The following is a 19,603-nucleotide window of genomic DNA, read 5'->3' as shown; positions in this document are numbered from 1 at the left end:
TTTTTTTTGGGTGAATACTCATTCCATATCATATTTATGCATAAGATCCATTTTTGCCCTTCAAGGGCATTTCAATCATTTCACCAAGTGCAAGCCAAAAATGATTTTCCAGCATACATATTTTGCATATCTTATAATATTAGTATATAATATTAGTATGTTTGACATCATTTCCAAGATTTTCTCATGATTTCAAAATGCATGTCTTATCACTTTTATCATTTTACCCTCTATGGGTATTTTGGCCATTTTTGGGCCTACCTTTTGTTTGAAGCTCCGGAAGTGGTTTTGTTATCTACTTCCATGTTTTAGCCTTCATAAACATGTTTTTAGCATAAATTTCATTTTTACAAAGTTTTTAGATCCCATGCATCATTGCCCTATAGGGGCGTTTTGTTCATTTTACAATGACCAGGTTTAAATTCAATTTTAGGACCAAAAAGCCTTCCATATTGGTTTTTTAAACCATTAGGGATTATTTTCTATAGCTTCCCTGCGTCATTTGTTTGCTCCCATGCATATTTACAATTTTTCCCTTGAAGGGGCATTTCGATAATTTTGGCCATCTTTCACTGTTTAATCCCATGAATATTTTCGATGAGTCGTCTGCATGAAGTCATTGTTACTTAATGATTTTTCAGTCATCGGTGAGATTCAAATGTGATATCGTGCATTTGTCTTATAATTTGACCATCCAAGGGTAATTTCATAATTTTGATTCTTTTGTCTTTCAAGGTTTATATTTGTAATCTAGATAAGGTGTCATTCTTCATTATGTTAAACCTAGTTTAGGTTTTTCATCATTTTGTACAGTTGACCTTGAGACGTCGGCCATAGAGTTAGGATTTTGAACTTAGGCAAATGCATTAATTGGATCAAGTTGGATCTATAATTTAGACATTAATTTTGATTAGCTTAATTAGGCCCAACAATCTTATCCAGGATACGTTAAGTATTTCAAAATTAGATTGATTAGGTGTATAATACGTATAAACAGCAGGTGTATAGCCAAGAGTTTGGTCTAGGAAATGGTCTAGGAAAATTGGCCGTTAATCCGTTGGGTGCCTAACACTTTCCTAGCCCATAACCTGACCCCAAACTAGGTGGTGAGTCCCATTTTCCATCTCCCCCGGGTGCAATAGCGGATTTTCCATACCGCACACCTACACTTGCCTCAAACGCCTCTGTTTTATGCCTAGTCTCTATTTTTTGATGATGTTTTGGATGGGCATCTCTCATATTTTCCCAATGTATGATCATTTTTGTTGGCCATGCATGGTCCGGTAGGTTGAGAAATTGAAGCTGAAGCTAACGGCCTCTTGCAATGATTGGAAGCATGCCGGAAGTTGGGACTCAACTCAGTAGAAGTATGGATTGATTCTAACAGGTTATTGTCTCTGTTACCTAAGAGGAGCTGTTTGGCCTTGGGAGCCTTTTGAAACTTTGCTGAATAGTCAAAGGGTCTGTAATATGTTTAAACAATTTTCTTTCAAGTATGATGACCAAAATTGGGTGGGGAAATTTGCTAGATTAAACAGTTGTGAGTTTAGGAAAAAAAAAGTTAGGTTAGCTCAATGATTTTTTAGGAAAAAAATAAAATAAAATAAAGGTTAAGGCCGGGCACACTGACGTTGTGCCCAGACTAAGCCTGTCTCTTTCCCACCTCCTATGGAAATGACCATCCCTGCCCTCCCCTTCCCACCTTCTCCATTGGGCACAGCAGAATAGCCGATAGCTCCAGGAAAGCCGGCGGCGTGCCGCCCAATCCTCTCCCATGAAATAATTAGTATTTTGTTCTCAAATTTGCATTCAGTAGCAATCATAGTAACAAGTATGCACTTAGTTATGAGTGATTTTATATTGTGACCTTGCCTGGTCTTTATAGACCATCAAAGATGAGGAGCACTTGTACATTAATATTGATCTGAAAAACCTAAGCAGCTGCCATGTGACACTAATTTTATACATAGAACATTTCTTCTGAGTATAAAACATTTTGTCTACAAATGGGACAAGATCCATGTCTAACAAGCCATTCATCTATACAAGGCAAATGAAAGAAATGCCTGCAATTGGGAAGTCTTCTTGCACTGTCTCCCTCCCTGAAATCCTATTCACAGCAATAGAAGAAAGAACCAACCACTAATGTCAATAATTTACTTAATTTATTTGCAAAGACAACAATGGATTATTACCTGCAAGCAAATTGTACAGCAGATCTCATCACTTGTTGCCATCATCTCACTGTGAATTACATTGAATACAGGAAGCTTATTGACAATGTTGAGTGATACCCCTTTGATTCCATCAACATCGTAAATGTCTGAGGTTTCTCTGTAGCTTGTCTCCATGGAATTAATCTGAAATTTCAATTGCTTCCATTAACTTGTTAACCAAAAGAAACATATTTTGCTCATTACTGTCAAGATATTTGGGTAGATGTTATTGTCAATGCACACTCACTTGCCATTGATAAGCCTTCAGCATTGCAGGACTCACCCATTCCCGGAAAATTTTCCCATTTATTAGACTACCAAAGAGGGCAATCTGCACAGTTGTTTCACAAAGCAAACAAACAAAAAGCTGTGTCACATGCTCATCAAACTTCATACAGACATAAACACAAACAGAAGAAGGGGAAGGGGGGGGGGGATTGGGAGAGAGAGATATGAATGTATGGGCAACACAAAAATGGCAAATTTTTAAAAGCTTGCATCAGATGCTGGACTGACACAACAAATTTGGGTTGTAATCATCAGTAACCTTTGGAAAAAAATTTAATACCCAACAAAAAATCACCAAAAGAACACATGAAGATGACCATCTTTTCACCCAACTACCATCTTTTCACCCAACTACTCCATATTACTCAGAACTGTTCAATTCGTGGACCCACCTTTGATAGATGGGTGGCTCCATTTTTATCTCACTTTCAACTTTGAACATGTAAATAGACATTTAGAATTTCAACCCAATGAGATAAATCAATATTTCTTCTGAATTGAGCCATTAAATAAGAGAATAAGTTGATGAATCCAGTTGCAGAGGATGATAACTTCACTGAATTGAACCGGATTGGCTTATCAACCCGGTCCAAGTGGAGTTTGGGTCCCCTAATTTGTTCCTTAAAAACTGCAAAAATGGAATCTTTTACGCACAATAAAAACGAATGTAGCCCAGTCAAAGCAAAACCGGGTTTTTTGGGTTGTACCATAATTAAACCATTACTAAACCCGGTTTTTGAAAATTTGTCTCCATAGTCCAGAGAAGATTCTCGAAATGACTAACCTTGGATGAAGACTCGCCCTCGATCAAAGATTCAAGCAACTCAACAGCCAACATAGCACCGGAGATAGCACCGATTCCGGCTCCTCTACAGAACCCGGTTTCTGTGGTCTGGCCGGTGACTGCTCCGGTTATTGTTCCTACCAGAGCCCCTCCTATATATATATAAATACAGAAAATCAAAAACTACCCAAGTAGATAAAAGGAAGATTGAAGCTAGAGAAGCTTACCCAATGCAAAAACGCAAGTGAAAGAAACGAATACAGCCATTTTCAGCACTCTTAACAAGAACCCAAAACGAAAACCACCCATTTCTGCAAGAAACACAACAAGAAAACAGCTTTTTCTTACACTCCAAAGAGAAAGGTTGGGGAAGTGTTGAAGTGGGAATGAAGAAAGCTTAGAGATTAGAGAGACCCATTAAATAGGTAAGAATAAAAGAAAACTCCAAGTATAGAGCATTTAAGAAGGGGTGAGGGGAAGGAGCGATCTACCCAACATTACATGAATGTATAATAAGAAAAATAAGCCCTTACAGCTCACCTGGATGTTTGGAAACAATTCAAAAATTGAGTGGAAAAGCTTTGAAACCAGGTGCTGGAATAGCGGTATAACTGGGTAACTGGCCTGTGCTATGCTATACTGATTCGTTGGTTTTGGGAAGTTGATGAGGAGAGATTTTATGGGGTCTACGGCCCTGAATTCTGTCAAGGAAAAGCAAGTGGCCTATTCAATTGCATTTTTTTTTTTTTTGGTAACTTATTCAATTGCATTTAACACATTGATTAAGGTAAGAAAACTTACCTATTTCTATACATATTTATATATATGTATAATATAATATCCATTGGACATATCTTCTTCTCTCCTTCATATTAATTACTATGTTCTTTTTTTAAGAAATTAAATACTTTATTGAAAGAAGTTGCCATGTGTCTCATCTGTACATTGTGTTCTCTCTTTATACCATCAGTGCATGTAAGCCAAATGGTACTTAATTTGTCAATTTTTCACTTGTTGAGCTTTTGCTCTATCTGTGTTTTTATGTATATGCATGTGAGAGAAGACCAGTCATGTCAAGTAAGGAGGTCATAACATATATACGTATTTCATGACACATCTTCAAGCTTCATTAGTACATTGTGTTCTCTTGTCAACCTTTGTCTTGTTGAGCTTTTGCTCTACCTGTGTGTTTGTGTCTATGCATGTGAGAGAGGAAGAGTCACGTCAAGTAAGGAGGTCATAGCATATATGTGTATTCTGTGATACATCTTCATCTTCAGGTAATTGTCTCATCTATACATTGTGATCTCTTGTCAACCTTCCTCTTATGGAGCTTTTGGTCATCTCTATTTCTGTATCTATGCATGTGAAAGAGGAAGAGTCAGGTCAAGTAAGGAGGTCATCGCGTACAGTTCAATGACACATCTCCAGGCGATGTATGTGGGATTATTTTCTGTGGTTCTACATTCACGCTTGCACTGCGAATATATTCCCAACAGTCAAACTCATCCTGTCACATATCCACCTCTATCGATGACACGATAATGTCCGTTTTGACAGGTAAACCTCACGGTTTTAAAACACATCATGTCAAGTGAAGAGGCCATAGCATATATACGTATTCCATAGCACATCTCAAGACGATATGGGATTATTTTCCATGGTTCTACAACATTGAGTACTATATATAGGGATGTAAACGGATCGGATTCGGCTTGGATACGGATTGGATCTAATCGGGTACGGATATTCCCTGGCCGAAAACGGATACCTCTAAACAGATTCAGGTGGATTCTAATGAGGACCGAATTCGGATTTTTGACCATCCATTTACATCTCTGCCTTGTGTAACTCGAACCTTCCTCTCCCTAGCAGATACAATTCAGTCTCAATCCATATCTCTTAGATCATGATTCTCTTTTCTTCATATTCTAGAACCTCTTGAATCTTAAAAAACCCTCAAGATTATTATTTATTTAATTTTTTATTATTAAGTATTCAGATTTTTTTTCAGATGAAATTTTATCAAAGTATTTGGATTTTATTTTCCGAATATCTCTGAACAAAAACGGATATCCTTAAACAGATATGAATGCAGATCGGATTCGAATCCGGTAATCCATTTACATGCCTAACTAAGGGTGTCAATTTGGAACCGAAACCGTGTACCGAAATTGAAACCGCCCGTGTAAAACCGTACCAAACCGTACTGTTTCAAAAACGGTACGGTACGGTATAGGAAAACGGTTTTGATCACGGTACGGTACGGTATCGGTATTGGGTATAATACCGTCGGTATGTACCGTTACCGTACCGTTATACCGAAACCATACCATTTTTTGGGCGTATTTTTGTAAAACCAATTTCTAACTCCTAAGACCCTAAACCTAAATCCCTAATTTCTTAACGACTTGGCCTCTCCGCCCTCTCGTCCTCGACTCCTCTCCCGCTTGCGACTTTCAGAGTTTGAGACCTTGAGTCTCACAACAATGGAGCATTTCAGGCTTTCGATTCTCAAAGTTTCAGACTTCAGTCTCATAATGGAGTAATGGAGTAACCTTAACCTCTTCAAAGTTCAAACACAACTCCTCTCACAACTCACAAGGGTCATCTTCTTGTTCACCGAAAACCCTAACAATGAGGCGGAGATTTATCAGTACACAATGAATCTCTCTCGTTCTTGGTTACCTTTGAGTGTAGTTGTGTTTTTTATAAGTGAATCACTGGAAAATCTGTGAAAATCTCGAGTTCGATTTCGTTCTCTGTGATGTGGTTTCTTTTATTTTCCGATAGATTTTCTCAAAGTCGCTTGCTCTCTCTATATCTCTCTCTATTTTCTATACTTTTAGACTGATAAAACCTTGAATATTGCAATATGTGATGACCAAAGCAGCAGAAATCTGTTCATAATGTTTCTGAAATACCAACAGAATGCGTTGATGTAGCATTGTAGCCTATCTGGGCATTGAGAGCTCCTGTAGATGCACTCAAGAGTTGAAACTGGAAAGACATTTCTACTGATGGTGATGGGAACTTTAGCAAATATATCCTATTTGACAATTGAGAACCCCTGCAGTTAAAAAAAAAAACGATTTAAAAACCATTTCATTCGAATTTATAGTGTTTTTATATCATTTTTTATAAAAATAGAATTCATACCGTTTTTGTACCGTTTTTATATTATACCGAAACCTTACCGTAAGTATACCGTTTTATATACCGTATTCATACCGTACCGAAACCGTACCGTGACGGTACGGTTGCGGTATTAAAAGTAGACCTTCTAAACGGTACGGTACGGTATCGGTATTGGGTACCTATTTTTGATACCGTACCGAAACCGTACCGTTTTACCGAAACCGTACCGGTTGACAAGCCTATGCCTAACTATACACCACAAATCTATAGTGGGACATGGTCTTGAGGGAGTTGGGCTGTTCCATCAAAGCCGCCATGCGATCACAACTGCTTATTTCAAAGACAGTGGATGGGGCAAAGAATCGAGTATTGAAAGGAGGACTGATCCTGTCTATTTCTCTGTAGCTCTACCGGAGACTGGAGTCATCTAGAGCAAACCGGAAAAAGGAACAAAGACTGCATGTAATGGATTAAATGAGTTGCTTTTTTTTAATTTTATTTTCTTTGTTGGTTACTTGCCCACTTGGATTGAATTGAGTTGTTTGGCTTATGAGGAAACTGTTTCTGCATGGCCACATGCATAATTGCATATGGATATTATCCCTGACTTGCCACGCTTCCACTAACGTAATAGTCAGTTCCTTTGGAGGAGATAAAAATTCGTGCCCTAGCCACACCATCTTATGACCCTTTTGATCAGTCCAAGCTTCAGATTAAATTCTCAAGGATATATCCAATGACCTGGCTCACGATTCCCCTCCCCGCAACCTCTCCTCTCCCCACTTTTCTTTATTAAAATGAAAAAAAAGGAAGAAGGGGGTGGGCTACCCATGGGCGAAATGCAGAATGGCATGGATTTAAGGTTAAAAATAATAAAATTAAAATATGAAAATTAGGGGTGCAGCTTTGGCCCTAACGGCCGGAGCCTGCCCTGGCCTGTCCTGATCTCGAACAGGGCCTAGGTTGAGATACCTTGGCCTTGAGGGCGGGTCAGAATTGAGAATTTTTGGTCCGGAGTTAGGGTTGGGCCGGGTCAAGGTTGAGGCCTCAGGCTGAACCCGGCCCGGCCCAACCTGACCATGTCTTCCTCTTCTTTCTTCTTTCTTCTTCTTCTTCTACTTCCTAGCCTGGCCAGCCCATGCATCTCTCTTCCTCCTCATGGTCAGGGTCAATCAGAGTCAACCTGGCCCGACCCTAAGGGTGGGTCAGGATTGGATTTTTCTAGTCTTGTGTCAGAGCCAGGTCGGGCCTGGGCCCAACTAAGGGGACTCAGGGTTGGGCTGGGGTTTTAAAAGGTCTAGCCTAACCCTACCCTGTTGCAGCCCTAATGAAAACTATGATATGACCAAAAAAATGAAATAAATTTCTTCAAATAGTCGTACAAAATTAAGGCAAAAATACTAAGGATTCTAAAGTTTGTTTGGAGGTGAATAGAAAAGTTTTCAAAGTTCTTTATTTTTTTTAATCTCAACTTTACCTTTATGTGATAAGGACCTTGGGAGAACTCAACCCCATAAACCGGCTTACAAGGTGTAAATATGACATTTTGATACTATGAAAGTGCGTCATGGCGATAATTATCGAAACCCGACAAACTTGCTTGGTGATCGAATGGCAAAAAATTATCAAATTATCCTTATCGCACTTTTTGTATATAGACTATCCTAAATAGAGCCAAAATCCCTAGGATAGCATTATTTAACCATTTTAATCACATACCAACAAATTTTGCAAAAATAACCATTTTGCCCTAGTACGTTTTGGACACCCAATTTGGCCCCAAATCCTTTGGATAACCTTATTTGATCATATTAAGCTTGAACGTAAAATTTCGTTCAAAACCCTTTGGATGACCTTATTAGGTCATATTAGACATACAAGTAAAATTTTGTGGAATTCCAGTAACATTTGGACCTCGATCGACATGTAAATCATTTCTATAGATTCCTTGATTCCGTGCCATTTTCGGCATAATCTAGCCATGTCCACCATACAGATGTAAAGTATGTATTGAGACATTCATGGAGATATGTCACGAGTCAAAATCGGCCGCACGGATTGGGAGAAATTCTTATACCCGTTTTCAAAGATTGACCTTGTTGCATCAAGAACTGGTGTGATCAACCTCCTCGGGTCAATCCTGCACAGGAAGTGGTTAGCATAGGTGTGATCGAGCTGAGGCAGTAGAGGATATTCAGATGCTTAAGTCAGTACTCTTAGCAGTAGATAATTGAAAGTGAATTTAGATGATGAATAGGGGAGGTTGCCCAGATACTTATAGGTCTCTTAGGGAGAGTCCTGATGGTAATTGGAGTGTCCCCGCTGATGAAGAGTTTTGGACGTAATCTAAGGCTGCGTGGAGCCTTTATCAGTAATAGAAAAGAACCTTATGCGTTACGCTACAGTGGCGAAGTTATAGGGCGTGAGTTACAGAGCCGTTAGGCGCCATTCTCGGGATATGCGAGGGTGTTTAGTGGAGTCAATCTTAATTATAGCCAGTTCGGACCGTATTGCTCTCGTCCGTGCCGATCGTTTAGGCTTGGATCGCCTTCATTGTTGGTGTAGATAATAGATTCCCTTGGTCAAACATACATTGTCCTGTTCCCTAATGATCGTTTGCTGAGTAACTCATGGGATTCGGTCTATATTTGTCCGTGCCCTAGATCGACCCATATTAGTATGGATGTGGTCCCTGATTCACTTAATGTTCGAGCTCGACCCATAGGGTCGGCTCGGCATGCCACGTGTCAGCCTCAGATTGGTCTACAGATTTATAACTCATCACATGCCCCCACTCCCCTAGGACGCATGCGTCCTAGGTGAGTAGTGCTTGGGTCCTTCGCCTACTCGAACAGCTTAAAGGTGGGTGCAGTTTTTTGAGGCATTCAGCCATTAATGTCTTGTCATCGTTCTTTGAAAAGACGTGACGGTTTGCATTCTAAGAGACGTGTGGTGTTAATTCATTATGGCGTCTTGGGGAGTTCATCCGTCGTTTAATCAAAGTCGTCTATTTCAACGATTCTCAACTGTTGATTTCTCTCATTTCACCTTCTCTTTCCGCCTATAAACAAGAGAACCTTTTCCTTCATTTCTCGTTTCTATTCTCCTGCTTGCCTTATCGCAAAGTAGCTCTGATACTTCGCTCGGTTTGTGATTCTAGATCAGCACAGGGATTGTGGTAGTTGATAGTCTTTATCCAAGCATCTGGGAAGGTCTTGGTTGCATCGACCCGAACAATAAGTTCTCTTTTCTTACAATGTCGTCTGATAGTTCGTATCGGGGACCTAACCTCGGTCGCAGGGAGGTCCCTAGGATGAGTGGGGGTTCCGACCCGAGTGTAGATAGAGTAAGCTTTGGAAATTCGGATAAGACCCAATCCGATGACCAGTTTAATATTTTAGTCCGTCTAGTGGACCCCATTGCTCGCAGACCTCTCGGTCATCTGACCATGTCTTCAACCAGGCCGACTGTGGCAGTCGGTCTTCATCCAACACATACTCTCCAAGGGCGAGATGTGGATGCAGGCCCCGCCTAATAAATTAAGGAGGAGGCTGGAGACGATGGTGATGAGTTTGAGGGCTCTACCATTTTTTGGGATTTCACCTCAGGTGCAAATACATTCGAGAGCATCCTTAATGACCATGCTCTGGAGGCCCTCAGAATACGGTAGTATTCCCCATGAGGTGGAACTTTGCGCCCCGACCCCACTCGATAAGGCTTGTTATTTTCAGGAAGGCGAAGTGTGTTTATATGAGATGGACTTCATTTGTGGTATGTGTCTTCTTGCCCAGGAGTTTCCCGTTCTGGTTTTGGATCATTACCATCTTGAGGCAACAGGTCAGCTGTTGGCGAATTCTTAGAGAATAATCTTAGGTTTTACATTTTCTTTGGGAGGTTGGGCTGACTTGCCACTGTTGCACTTCTTTCTTACTTTTTTATGCTGAAGAGGTTGACTGGGGAGGTGGTACTACTTTTCCCTTCACAATTTGAAGGGATCTTTAAAGAATTTTTAGTTCTTCGAGCATATGCCCAACTCGGTCAAAAAGTGGAAGAACCTGTTCTTCTTTGCAAGGATCCCAAATGACCCCTTCAGACTTGAGTGGAAGGACATCCGCCTGAAGTATGTGAACCTCCTGCCCGAGCTGAGCCAATACAACAAGGTATCAGTGAGCCGATGTCTAGAAGGGGAGTCTTTTAACGTCAGAAGGCTTTAGAACGAGGAATTGCTACTTCCCTGAAAACCGAGCTCAGGTCCGTGTGCATGCCCTCGACTTGCTTGAGTTTCTTGTGATCGCTTTTGAATTCTTACATCTCTTTTTCTGAAGTGAATCTTCATTTAGATTGGACTCGGCTTAGAGCTACTGCTGCAGAGAAGAAGAAGAAAGCTGCCTAATACAGGGCGAGCCGACTCAAGGCTCCAACAGAACAAGTCGCTTTTCGAGGGTCCGTCCAAGTAGAAGGGCCCCACTACCAAGCTCGGCCCATCCACATAGGGGCATCCTCTACCCACTCCTGAAGTTGGGCATAAGAGAAAAGAAAGGGAAGACTCAGAGGCTGGGGGCACTTCCCTTAGACCACGTCAAAGGAGAGCTACTCCCTAAGCGGCTGGCCTCGCGACCCAGGGAAAAGAAATCATTTCCGTCGAGGTCAATGCAGGTGTCATCGAGGGAGAAGGGGACAAGGAGAAACGTTGTCTCTTTATTCTCAACTGGCACATATATGAGGGTGACTCAGCCCTCAACGACCCGAACATGGCACAGGAGTGGTTGGATTGGGCTCGACTTTCGATAGACAGGGAGCTGCTGTCAAACATGCCGAATGTCGAGCTAGCGGACTCCCTCTATTGGGAGATGGTCGTGGTAGGCACCACTTTCTTTCCTATTTTTCTTTTGTTATTATTGTCGTCATACCGACGTTTGGTTTTGTATTTCCAGGTTTTTTCCAAGGTCGTGGAGTAGGCCATGCTTTGAGAAGTACAGTTACAAGTACTATAAGGGGAAAGATGTCTGTGCTGACTTGGAGAAGCAACTGGAGCTGGTCGGCGAGAGGAATGGAGTAGTCAATAAAGTAACCAAGTTGGAGGAGATGGTGAAGGTCCTCAATGAGAGGAAAGGCACCTTGGAGATCGAGGCCATATCTGCGGTCGAGCGGATCGTAGCTCTTAAGAAGGACTTGCAAGCGCTCAAGGTGAAGACTGAGGCTGGCCTTAATACGGTTCGGGTCCAGGCCGTAGAGGATTTCTAGAAGACCAAGGACTTTAAGGACTTGATCTATGAGTACAATGAAGAGGTATATGGTTTCGACATCAATGAAACGGTCAAGTATGTCCTTGGGAACGATCCGAGGTTTGACTTCTCAGAGTTCGACGCTTATACCCCTCCTCAGGTCGACTACAATCATCATAGATGGTCGTGTTGAGGATGGACCCGAGGTGAACCAAGGCCGTGCTGATGATCCTAACGTAGGTCTTGCTGAGGGTCTTCAAGGGGTTGTGGACGCTACTTAGAATCCGAATGCGAATGACCCTATTCAAACTTGATCGGGGACATTTTCAAAGCAATGGCCGCGAGAGAGGACAGATTCTATCATTTTCTAGTACCATTCCTTCTTGTTGAGCATCTCTTTCTTGGCTGACTAGGGCTTCTTGCCAAGTTTCTCTTTCTTTGCTGGATTGACCCGTGTCTTTTGCCGAGTTCTAACGTTAGCCAAACTTTTTTCTTTAATCTTTTTTATTTATCTTGAGGTGAATTGTGGGGTGAGCCGACCCCATTTTATGTAAAGAACTTTCTCCAATGTACTGAGTGTGCTATTTTACTTTCGCATTTAGACTAACCGATGTACCGACCTGTTAATTGGCATGTCGACCTGTTTAATTAATCTTTTGTGCTCTTGGCTTGTGAGTATTTTTATGTTGAACTGTCTTTTATGCCTTGTTTTTTCTAAGGACTTTTGTGCCGACCTCTAAGGTCAGTCTTTCATGTCATATTAAGGACTTTCGTGTCGACCTCTAGGGTCGGTCTTTCGCTCAAGCATTTTGGAGAACTTTGAACTTTATTCAGAAATGATCAAAGTTACATAATTGGACCGCTACTGGTAAAATTTTTTCAAATTCTTAGAATTCCATGGTCTGGGTATCTTGTTGCCCCCGGAGTCTTCAAGCGGTACGTGTCGGGCCGTATTTTCTTGGAGACTATGTACGGTTCTTCCTAGTTTGCCGATAGTTTGCCTTCTTTCCTCGGTTGAGAAGCTTTTGCCTTCTTGAATTCTAAGTCTCCCAGCTTGACCAATCTTTCCTTTACTTTTGTGTTGAAGTACCGAGCTGTCCTCTGTTAGTACGCTATGTTCCGCATCAGTGCTTTTTCTCGTTCTTCATCAAGGAAGTCGAGGTTAGCTCGTAGCCCGTTTTGGTATGTTCTTTTATTGAAGTTGAACACCCAGTGTGACGTTGCGAGTACTTCGACTGGTGCTACGGCTTCGATTCTGTATGTTAGTCGGAACGGGCTCTCCCCCGTGGGTGTTCAAACTGTTGTTCGGTACAACCAGAGTATACTTTGTAGTTCGTCAACCCATCTTCCTTTTGCCTCGGTGAGTCTTCTCTTGATCTCGCCCAATAGTGTTTGGTTTGTGACCTCAACTTGACCATTTTCCTACGGATATGCCATCGAAATTGGACGAAAGTTAATGTGATATTGATCGCAAAACTGTTTGAAAGTTGGGTTTTCAAATTGCTTATCGTTGTCTGTGACGAGCATACACGACAGTCCAAACAGATAGATAATTTTGTCTGAAAAAAATCTCCATTTGTTTCTCAGTTATCCAAGGGTTCGAATTCAACCCATTTGGTAAACTAGTCAATGGATACTACCAGGTATTTCCTTCCTTTAGAGGCTGGGATAAAATCACTGAGGATGTCCATCCCCTACATAGCGAACGGTATGGGGCTAAGGACCAAGTTCAATTGGGTCGCTAGCTAGTGTGGGATGGGAGCGAACCTCTGACATTGCTCACATGCTTTATTGCTTCTTCCTGCATCATTGGCTAGTAGAATCCCTGGTGGAGTATCTTATAAGCCAGTGCACGTTCTCCCATGTGGCTCCCACATATGCCTTCGTGGACTTCGGCTAGGGCGCACTGGGCTTGCTTAGGACCGAGGCATTTTAGTTGCAGGCGATGATTGACCTCTTGTATAGTTGTCCTTCAATCAATGTGTACTTTGCTGCTTACCCTCTCACTTTTCACGCTTCAGCATGGTCTTATGGAAGGATATCATCTCTGAGGTAGTTGATTATGGGATCCATCCAGCTTGGTTCTGCATCAATTAGGATGACCTCTTTTTCTTGAGGAGACAGTTCGCGCAGCTTCTTAATATATACTGCCCCATTCAATTGGGATATGTTGTCTGTGGAGAGTCTGGACAACGCGTCTGCTACCGCGTTCTCCGCCCGTGGTACTCTCTGCATTTCAAAGGTACCAAACTGTGCGATCATGACCCGAGGCTTCTAAAGGTAAGCCAACATTCAATCATCTTTGGCTTCATACTCCCTATTCACTTAGTTGACCATGAGTTGTGAGTTACTCCGTACCGCCAAACTTTTAATCTGCACGACTTAGGCAATTCTTAGTCCCGCCAATAAGGCCTCATACTCGGCTTCGTTATTAGATGCCAAGAAGTCAAACCGTAAGGTTTATTGGATCTTAAAGCCTTCGGGACTGGTCAACATGAAACCTGCTCTACTCCCTTCCGAGTTTCTCGACCCATCCATGAATATTATCCATGGTGCCCTAGCCGCCTTGGCCCTTTATGGCCGTTCTCGGCTAGTACTCGATTTGGTATTCACTCAATTCGACCATCCATGCGATCAATTGACCCAAGACATCGGGCTTGTGCATGACCTTCTTCAAAGGCTGATCAGTTAGCACCACTATCGGGAGGGCCTGGAAGTACGATCTTAACTTTTTGGCTACGATCACCAAGGCAAAGGTCAATTTCTCAATCTTTGAGTATCTTTTCTTGGCATCTAGGAGGATGTGACTCACATAGTAGACCAGTATTTGCTGCTTTTCTTCTTCTTTTATCAAGATGACACTGACTGCCACAGTCGAAGTGGCTAGGTAGATCAATGGCTCACCTTGAGGTTCGGGCCGGACTAACAGGGGCAGACTCATGAGATATTCCTTTAGTTTTTCGAAGGCTTGTTAGCACTCTTCGGTCCAGGAGAAGTCTTTACGGGTCTTGATATTTTGTAAGGTTTGAAAGAACGACAAACACTTATCCCCTGATCGGGACATGAATCTCGCTAAAGCTGCTACTCTCTCATTCAACTTTTGTGCCTCCCGCACCATTCTTGGTGGCCATGTCTTGGATTGCCTGAATCTTTGAAGGGCTCGCCTGAATTCCTCGTTGAGACACCATATACCCAAGGAATTTTTCGAAGGTTACGCTAAAGGCACATTTTTTCAGATTTAGCTTCATTTGGTTTTTCCTTAATACCTGGAAGACCTCTTTGAGATAGGTCATGTGATGCCGAGCTAAAGTACTTTTGACGAGCATATTGCTCACATACACCTCCATATTAAGCCCTATCTGTTCCTTGAACATTTTATTCACCATTCTCTGGTATATGGCTCCAGCATTCTTCAGGCCATATGACATGATTTTGTAATAGTAGTTCTCTTGGTCGGATTGGAATGCTGTATAGGCCTCGTCCTCTTCCTTCATCATGATCTGGTTATACCCCGAGTAGGCATCCAAAAAGTTTAACATCTCATAGCTGGCCATAGCATCGATGAGGAGGTCTATCAAAGGGAGTGGGTACGTACTCGTCCTTGGGGCACGCCTTGTTCAGATTCGTATAATCCACGCACATCCTCCATTTTTTGTTGGCCTTAGGTATCATGACCACGTTAGCCAACCAGGTTGGGAATTGTTCTTCTTGAATGAAGCCTGATCAGCTCAGCTTTTCTATTTCTTCCTTCATGGTCGCTTACCGATTCAGGGTAAAGCATCTTCTCTTCTGCTGGATGGGCTACCTCGTCGGATCGACAAGCAGGCTATGCTCAACAATGTGCCTCGGTATGCCAAGCATGTCATCTGTTGTCTAGGTAAAGATGTCTACAAGGTTTTTCAAGAATAATTCGAGTTTTATTTTTCCTATTCACTCAATAGCGCTCTGACCTTTACAACTCCGCTCAGATCGATTTTGCTAATCAGAATCTTGACAAGGTCTTCCACGGGTTCCCCTCTTGTTGCTTGTACTCGTCCCTGTGATTGCTGACTTCGATCGTAAATTTTGTGCCTCGACAGTTTCCTTTGGTGTGCTTCATAAAAGTAGCATAACACTCCCTGGATTTTTTCTGCTCGAATTGGCATTCTCCAACCCCATTCTCTGTAGGAAATTGCATCTTTAGATGATTGCTCCCATTTATTCAAGCATGGCCTCCCTAATATGGCGTTGAAGGCCCTCATAATCCGAATCACCATGAAGTTCACCATTAGGGTAGTCTAGCATGGTGTCATTCCAACTGTTACCAGGAGTTCAATGGACCCTTCGATCTAGGCCGGGGATCCTGAGAATCCGTACAAGGGCGCATCTTCTAGCTTTAATATTTTTTGTTCGAACTCGAACTGTCGATATGCTTCATAAGGTCCACCAATGCTCCAGTGTCAACGAGTATGCGATGCACGTGTCAATTGGCTATTATTGCTTGGATTACTATCACATCGTCATGTGGCCAACTCAACCCTTCCAAGTCTTCATTTGAGAAGGAGATAGATGGGCACGACTTTGCCCTTTTCTTAGATGTCTCGGCTACGCTTATGAACCTGACACAAGCCTTGGCTTTCCGGGTTGATTCTTGACCAAGACCCTGAAGATGGTCAATAGGCTGGTCCCGTCGACGGGTTGGGCTCGGCCTCGGTTCTACAATCATCGTGTTGGTCTTTGTCCTCTCGATCTCTTCTCTGATCATCTCTCCTTGGCTCGTCAGTATTTGGGTTTCTTTGGCCTCGAGTATTATCCCAACGGCTTGCTTGGTCTTCACTCTTTACATACCGATGGAGGTGACCCCTCTAGATCACTTCTTCTATTTCCCTTTTTAGTTGCCGACAGTCTTTGATGTCGTGCCCAACGTCTTTGTGGAACTTGTAATATTTCTTCTGGTTCCTATCTTCGGATTTAGAGAACATCTACCTCGGCCAATGGAGAAGGCCCCGATCATGAACCTCCATGAGAATGTTTGTCCTTGAAGTATTCAACGGGATGTATTCAGGAACTTCAATCTCGCTCTTGGTGTCGATCCCACTTCTGCTTCTTTTCTTCTCTGTTGCTGAACGACCTATTTTTCTCTGACCCTTTACCATCAGTCCTCTTCTGAGCCTTCAAGACTTCTATCATGTTGGTGTACTGGTAACAACTGTTTAGCAGTTCAGACATATTGTTGCCCGGCTCCAGCATTACGAATCAGACCAGCTCATTGTTGGTGATGCCATTGTATAAGGCATTGAAGGCCATTCTATCGTCTAAGTCTTTTACCTCCAAAGACTCATCGTGAATCGGGTAATGTATTCCCAAATTGATTAATCTGCTCTTTGCTTCACGGCCAGTTGGTTCACCACCATCTTCTTTTGCTTCACACTGCTTTGGAAACAGGTCACAAATGTGCGCCCGAGTTCTATAAAACTCTTTATAGAGTTCGGTTTCAACTTTGAGAACCATAAGGAAGCTGCTCCTTTTAGTGAGGTGGTGAAGGCTCTACACGAGACGATGTCTTACCCTTTGTAGATGGTCATCATTGCATTGAAATCATTTATGCGGTCGTTTGGGTCAAGTCTTCCCATCATATGCCTCAAAACTCGATGGCTTGAACCCTTGTGGAAGCTTTGCATTCATTATCTTGGCAGTGAATGGATGTTGTCCGGGCAGAGAATAGGCTTTGGGAGTGGACCCCTTCTCCAGGGCTTGTAGCTTCTCATCGATCTCTTTGAGCTTATGGTCAATCTCATTTTCTGCGGTTCGGTTCGACTCTTCTCTCGTGCATCGGCCATTCTGGGCTTCTTGGTCAGTGCTTTGATGCCCATTTTCTCGTTCGGTCCTTCTAGTGCTCTCGACTTGGGAATCCTGCGGATGAGATCTTTGGGTGCTTTACTGCCTCGACCGACTAGCTTCTATCCAGGATCGCTTAGTTTATTGAACGTTACGGGCCATTTCGAAACTATTCTAGTTGGATCGTCACAAACCCAGGTCAGCAAATCACATGTTCGGTCTGCTCCGACGGGGGAGGTATTCTCCGAGGGTTGGGATGACCCTGCCCAGCTATGGGTCCTTTGAGCAACCTGCTTAGTTCTCTGATGGGTAGGCTTGGCTCCTCGGGTGTGAGCACGAGGCGGTAACGCTGGAGGAGGGAGAGGCGGAGTCAGAACCAGTGCTGCTGCGGGAGTTGGAGCTGGAGCTGGTGTTGGGGCCGGTATTCTTAAGGGATGTATCTGTCGTAAGAAATCTCTAGAGAGGGCACCTTGTTGTAGTAGCTGTTGCTGCAGATCCTGGATTTGTCCGACTGTTGTTGGAGCGTTCAAGTCGAGCATTAGGGGTTGAAGGATTGGAAGAGGCGGTGGTGGTGGCAACGACTCTCCGTTTGGCGGGGTGTCTATTACAGGTGCACTTGGTCCTGCCACCGTCGGAGCGGTAGTGGACCGTGTGGTTTGACTTTGCAGGCGAGCGCCTCCTCGGACAGATCGGGTGGTTCGGTGAGGTTCCAGATTAATTTATAGGCAAGAAGCATTAGGAGCAATTGAGGGAACGTTTCGTTCTTCAGCCATCGAGGGTTCTTGTGGGTTCTCGTGGGTGTAATAAGGTCATTCCCATAGACAGAGCCAATCTGTTGCATCAAGAACTGGTGCGGTCGACCTCCTCGGGTCGTCCTGTACAGGAAGTGGTTAGCACATGAGTGATCGGTCTGAGCCGGCAGAGGATACTCTGACGATGCTTAAGTTAGTACTCTTAGCAATAGATAATTGAAAGTGAATTTAGATGATGAATAGTGGTGGTTACCCAGATAGTTTTAGGTCTCGTACGGAGAAGAGTCTTGATGATAATTGAAGTGTCCCCACTGATGAAGAGTTCTAGACGTAATCTAAGGATGTATGGAGCCTTTATCGGTAATGAGATTTTTTCTACGATATGATCCGATACGATGGATCGCCCCGGTTGTAGGAGTATTTATATGTTTTACTTGTCTTGTTGTGTAAGAAAGTGAAAAGTCAGATTTGGAATTTTTGGGCTAGGGTTTTTTGGAGAGTTGTTTCCGTTTTGTGTGTTCTTGAGAGATCTCCACTATAATATTTTCTTCATTACATAGTGAATCATCATCAATTTCACCTGCGGACATAATACATCATATTGGTGTGTGAACCACCTTAAATCTATGTGTCATCTTTGTTTGCACTCTTTGTTTGTTCGTGTTTCATGATTCAACAAAGAAATAACAAACAAGGAATGAGTGCACATTGAGTACTATAGACCTCAAATCTACAGTGGAATATCATTTTGATGGGAGTTGGGCTGCTCCATCAAAGCCGTCATGGGATCTTCTGTTTTTTTTTTTAATAAACTCCATGGAATCAAAACTGCTTATTTCAAAGACTGTAAGTGTGGATGGGGCCTTTTCATCAAGAAAAAATGTGTGGATGGGGCCACGAATCAGGCATTGAAAGGAGGTCTGATCCTGTCTATGTCGTTGTAGCTCTACAGGAGACTGGGTCATCTAGAGCATACTGGAAAAAGGAACAAAGACCGCATGTAATGGATTAAATGAGTTGTTTTTTTTATTAGTTTTTTTCTTTGTTGGGTACTTGTCACTTGGATTGAATTGAGTTGTTTGGCTTAAGAGGAAAGCAACATGCATAATTGCATATGGAGATATCCCTGACTTGCCACGCTTCCACTAACGTAATGGTCAGTTCCTTTGGAGGAGTGCCCTAGCGCCAGTATTAAATTGCATTTCACTGCACCATTCTATTTGCCCTTTAATCAGTCCAAGCTTCGGATAAATTTTCTCTAAGGATATATCCAATGACCTGGCTCATGACCCCCACCCCCTCCCCCTCCCCCTCCATGTCTCGTCTCCCCAATTTTCTTTATTACAATGGAAAAAAAAAAAACAAAGAAAAAGAAGAAGGGGG

General features: G+C 42.6%; 1 protein-coding gene across 1 annotated transcript; it reads right to left on the bottom strand.

Annotated features, from left to right (window-relative positions):
* Nucleotides 1-1,960: 1,960 nt before the first annotated feature.
* On the bottom strand, nt 1,961-3,615 carry LOC122643576 (NEP1-interacting protein 1-like). The gene is made up of 5 exons (XM_043837190.1): nt 3,516-3,615; nt 3,289-3,440; nt 2,464-2,547; nt 2,196-2,360; nt 1,961-2,110 (listed from the first exon to the last, which is right to left on the bottom strand). The coding sequence occupies exons 1-5, from the start codon at nt 3,595-3,597 to the stop codon at nt 1,961-1,963; spliced, it is 633 nt and encodes a 210-aa protein (XP_043693125.1). The 5' UTR covers nt 3,598-3,615.
* Between the last annotated feature and the right edge of the window lie 15,988 nt (nt 3,616-19,603).

Source organism: Telopea speciosissima, chromosome 10 (assembly GCF_018873765.1).
Source record: "Telopea speciosissima isolate NSW1024214 ecotype Mountain lineage chromosome 10, Tspe_v1, whole genome shotgun sequence".
Lineage (NCBI taxonomy): Eukaryota > Viridiplantae > Streptophyta > Magnoliopsida > Proteales > Proteaceae > Telopea > Telopea speciosissima.
The sequence above is the reverse complement of the archived record's forward strand: the minus strand, read 5'-3'. Positions and strand labels throughout refer to the sequence as shown.

Bases quoted from the DNA above. Each gene is read 5' to 3' on its own strand.
- LOC122643576 (XM_043837190.1), bottom strand. From the start codon at position 3,597: ATGGGTGGTTTTCGTTTTGGGTTCTTGTTAAGAGTGCTGAAAATGGCT. The intron at 2,548-3,288 runs GTTAGTCATTTC...ACAACTGTGCAG, and splicing joins AGGGCGAGTCTTCATCCAAG to ATTGCCCTCTTTGGTAGTCT. The intron at 2,361-2,463 runs GTGAGTGTGCAT...TTGAAATTTCAG, and splicing joins TGAAGGCTTATCAATGGCAA to ATTAATTCCATGGAGACAAG.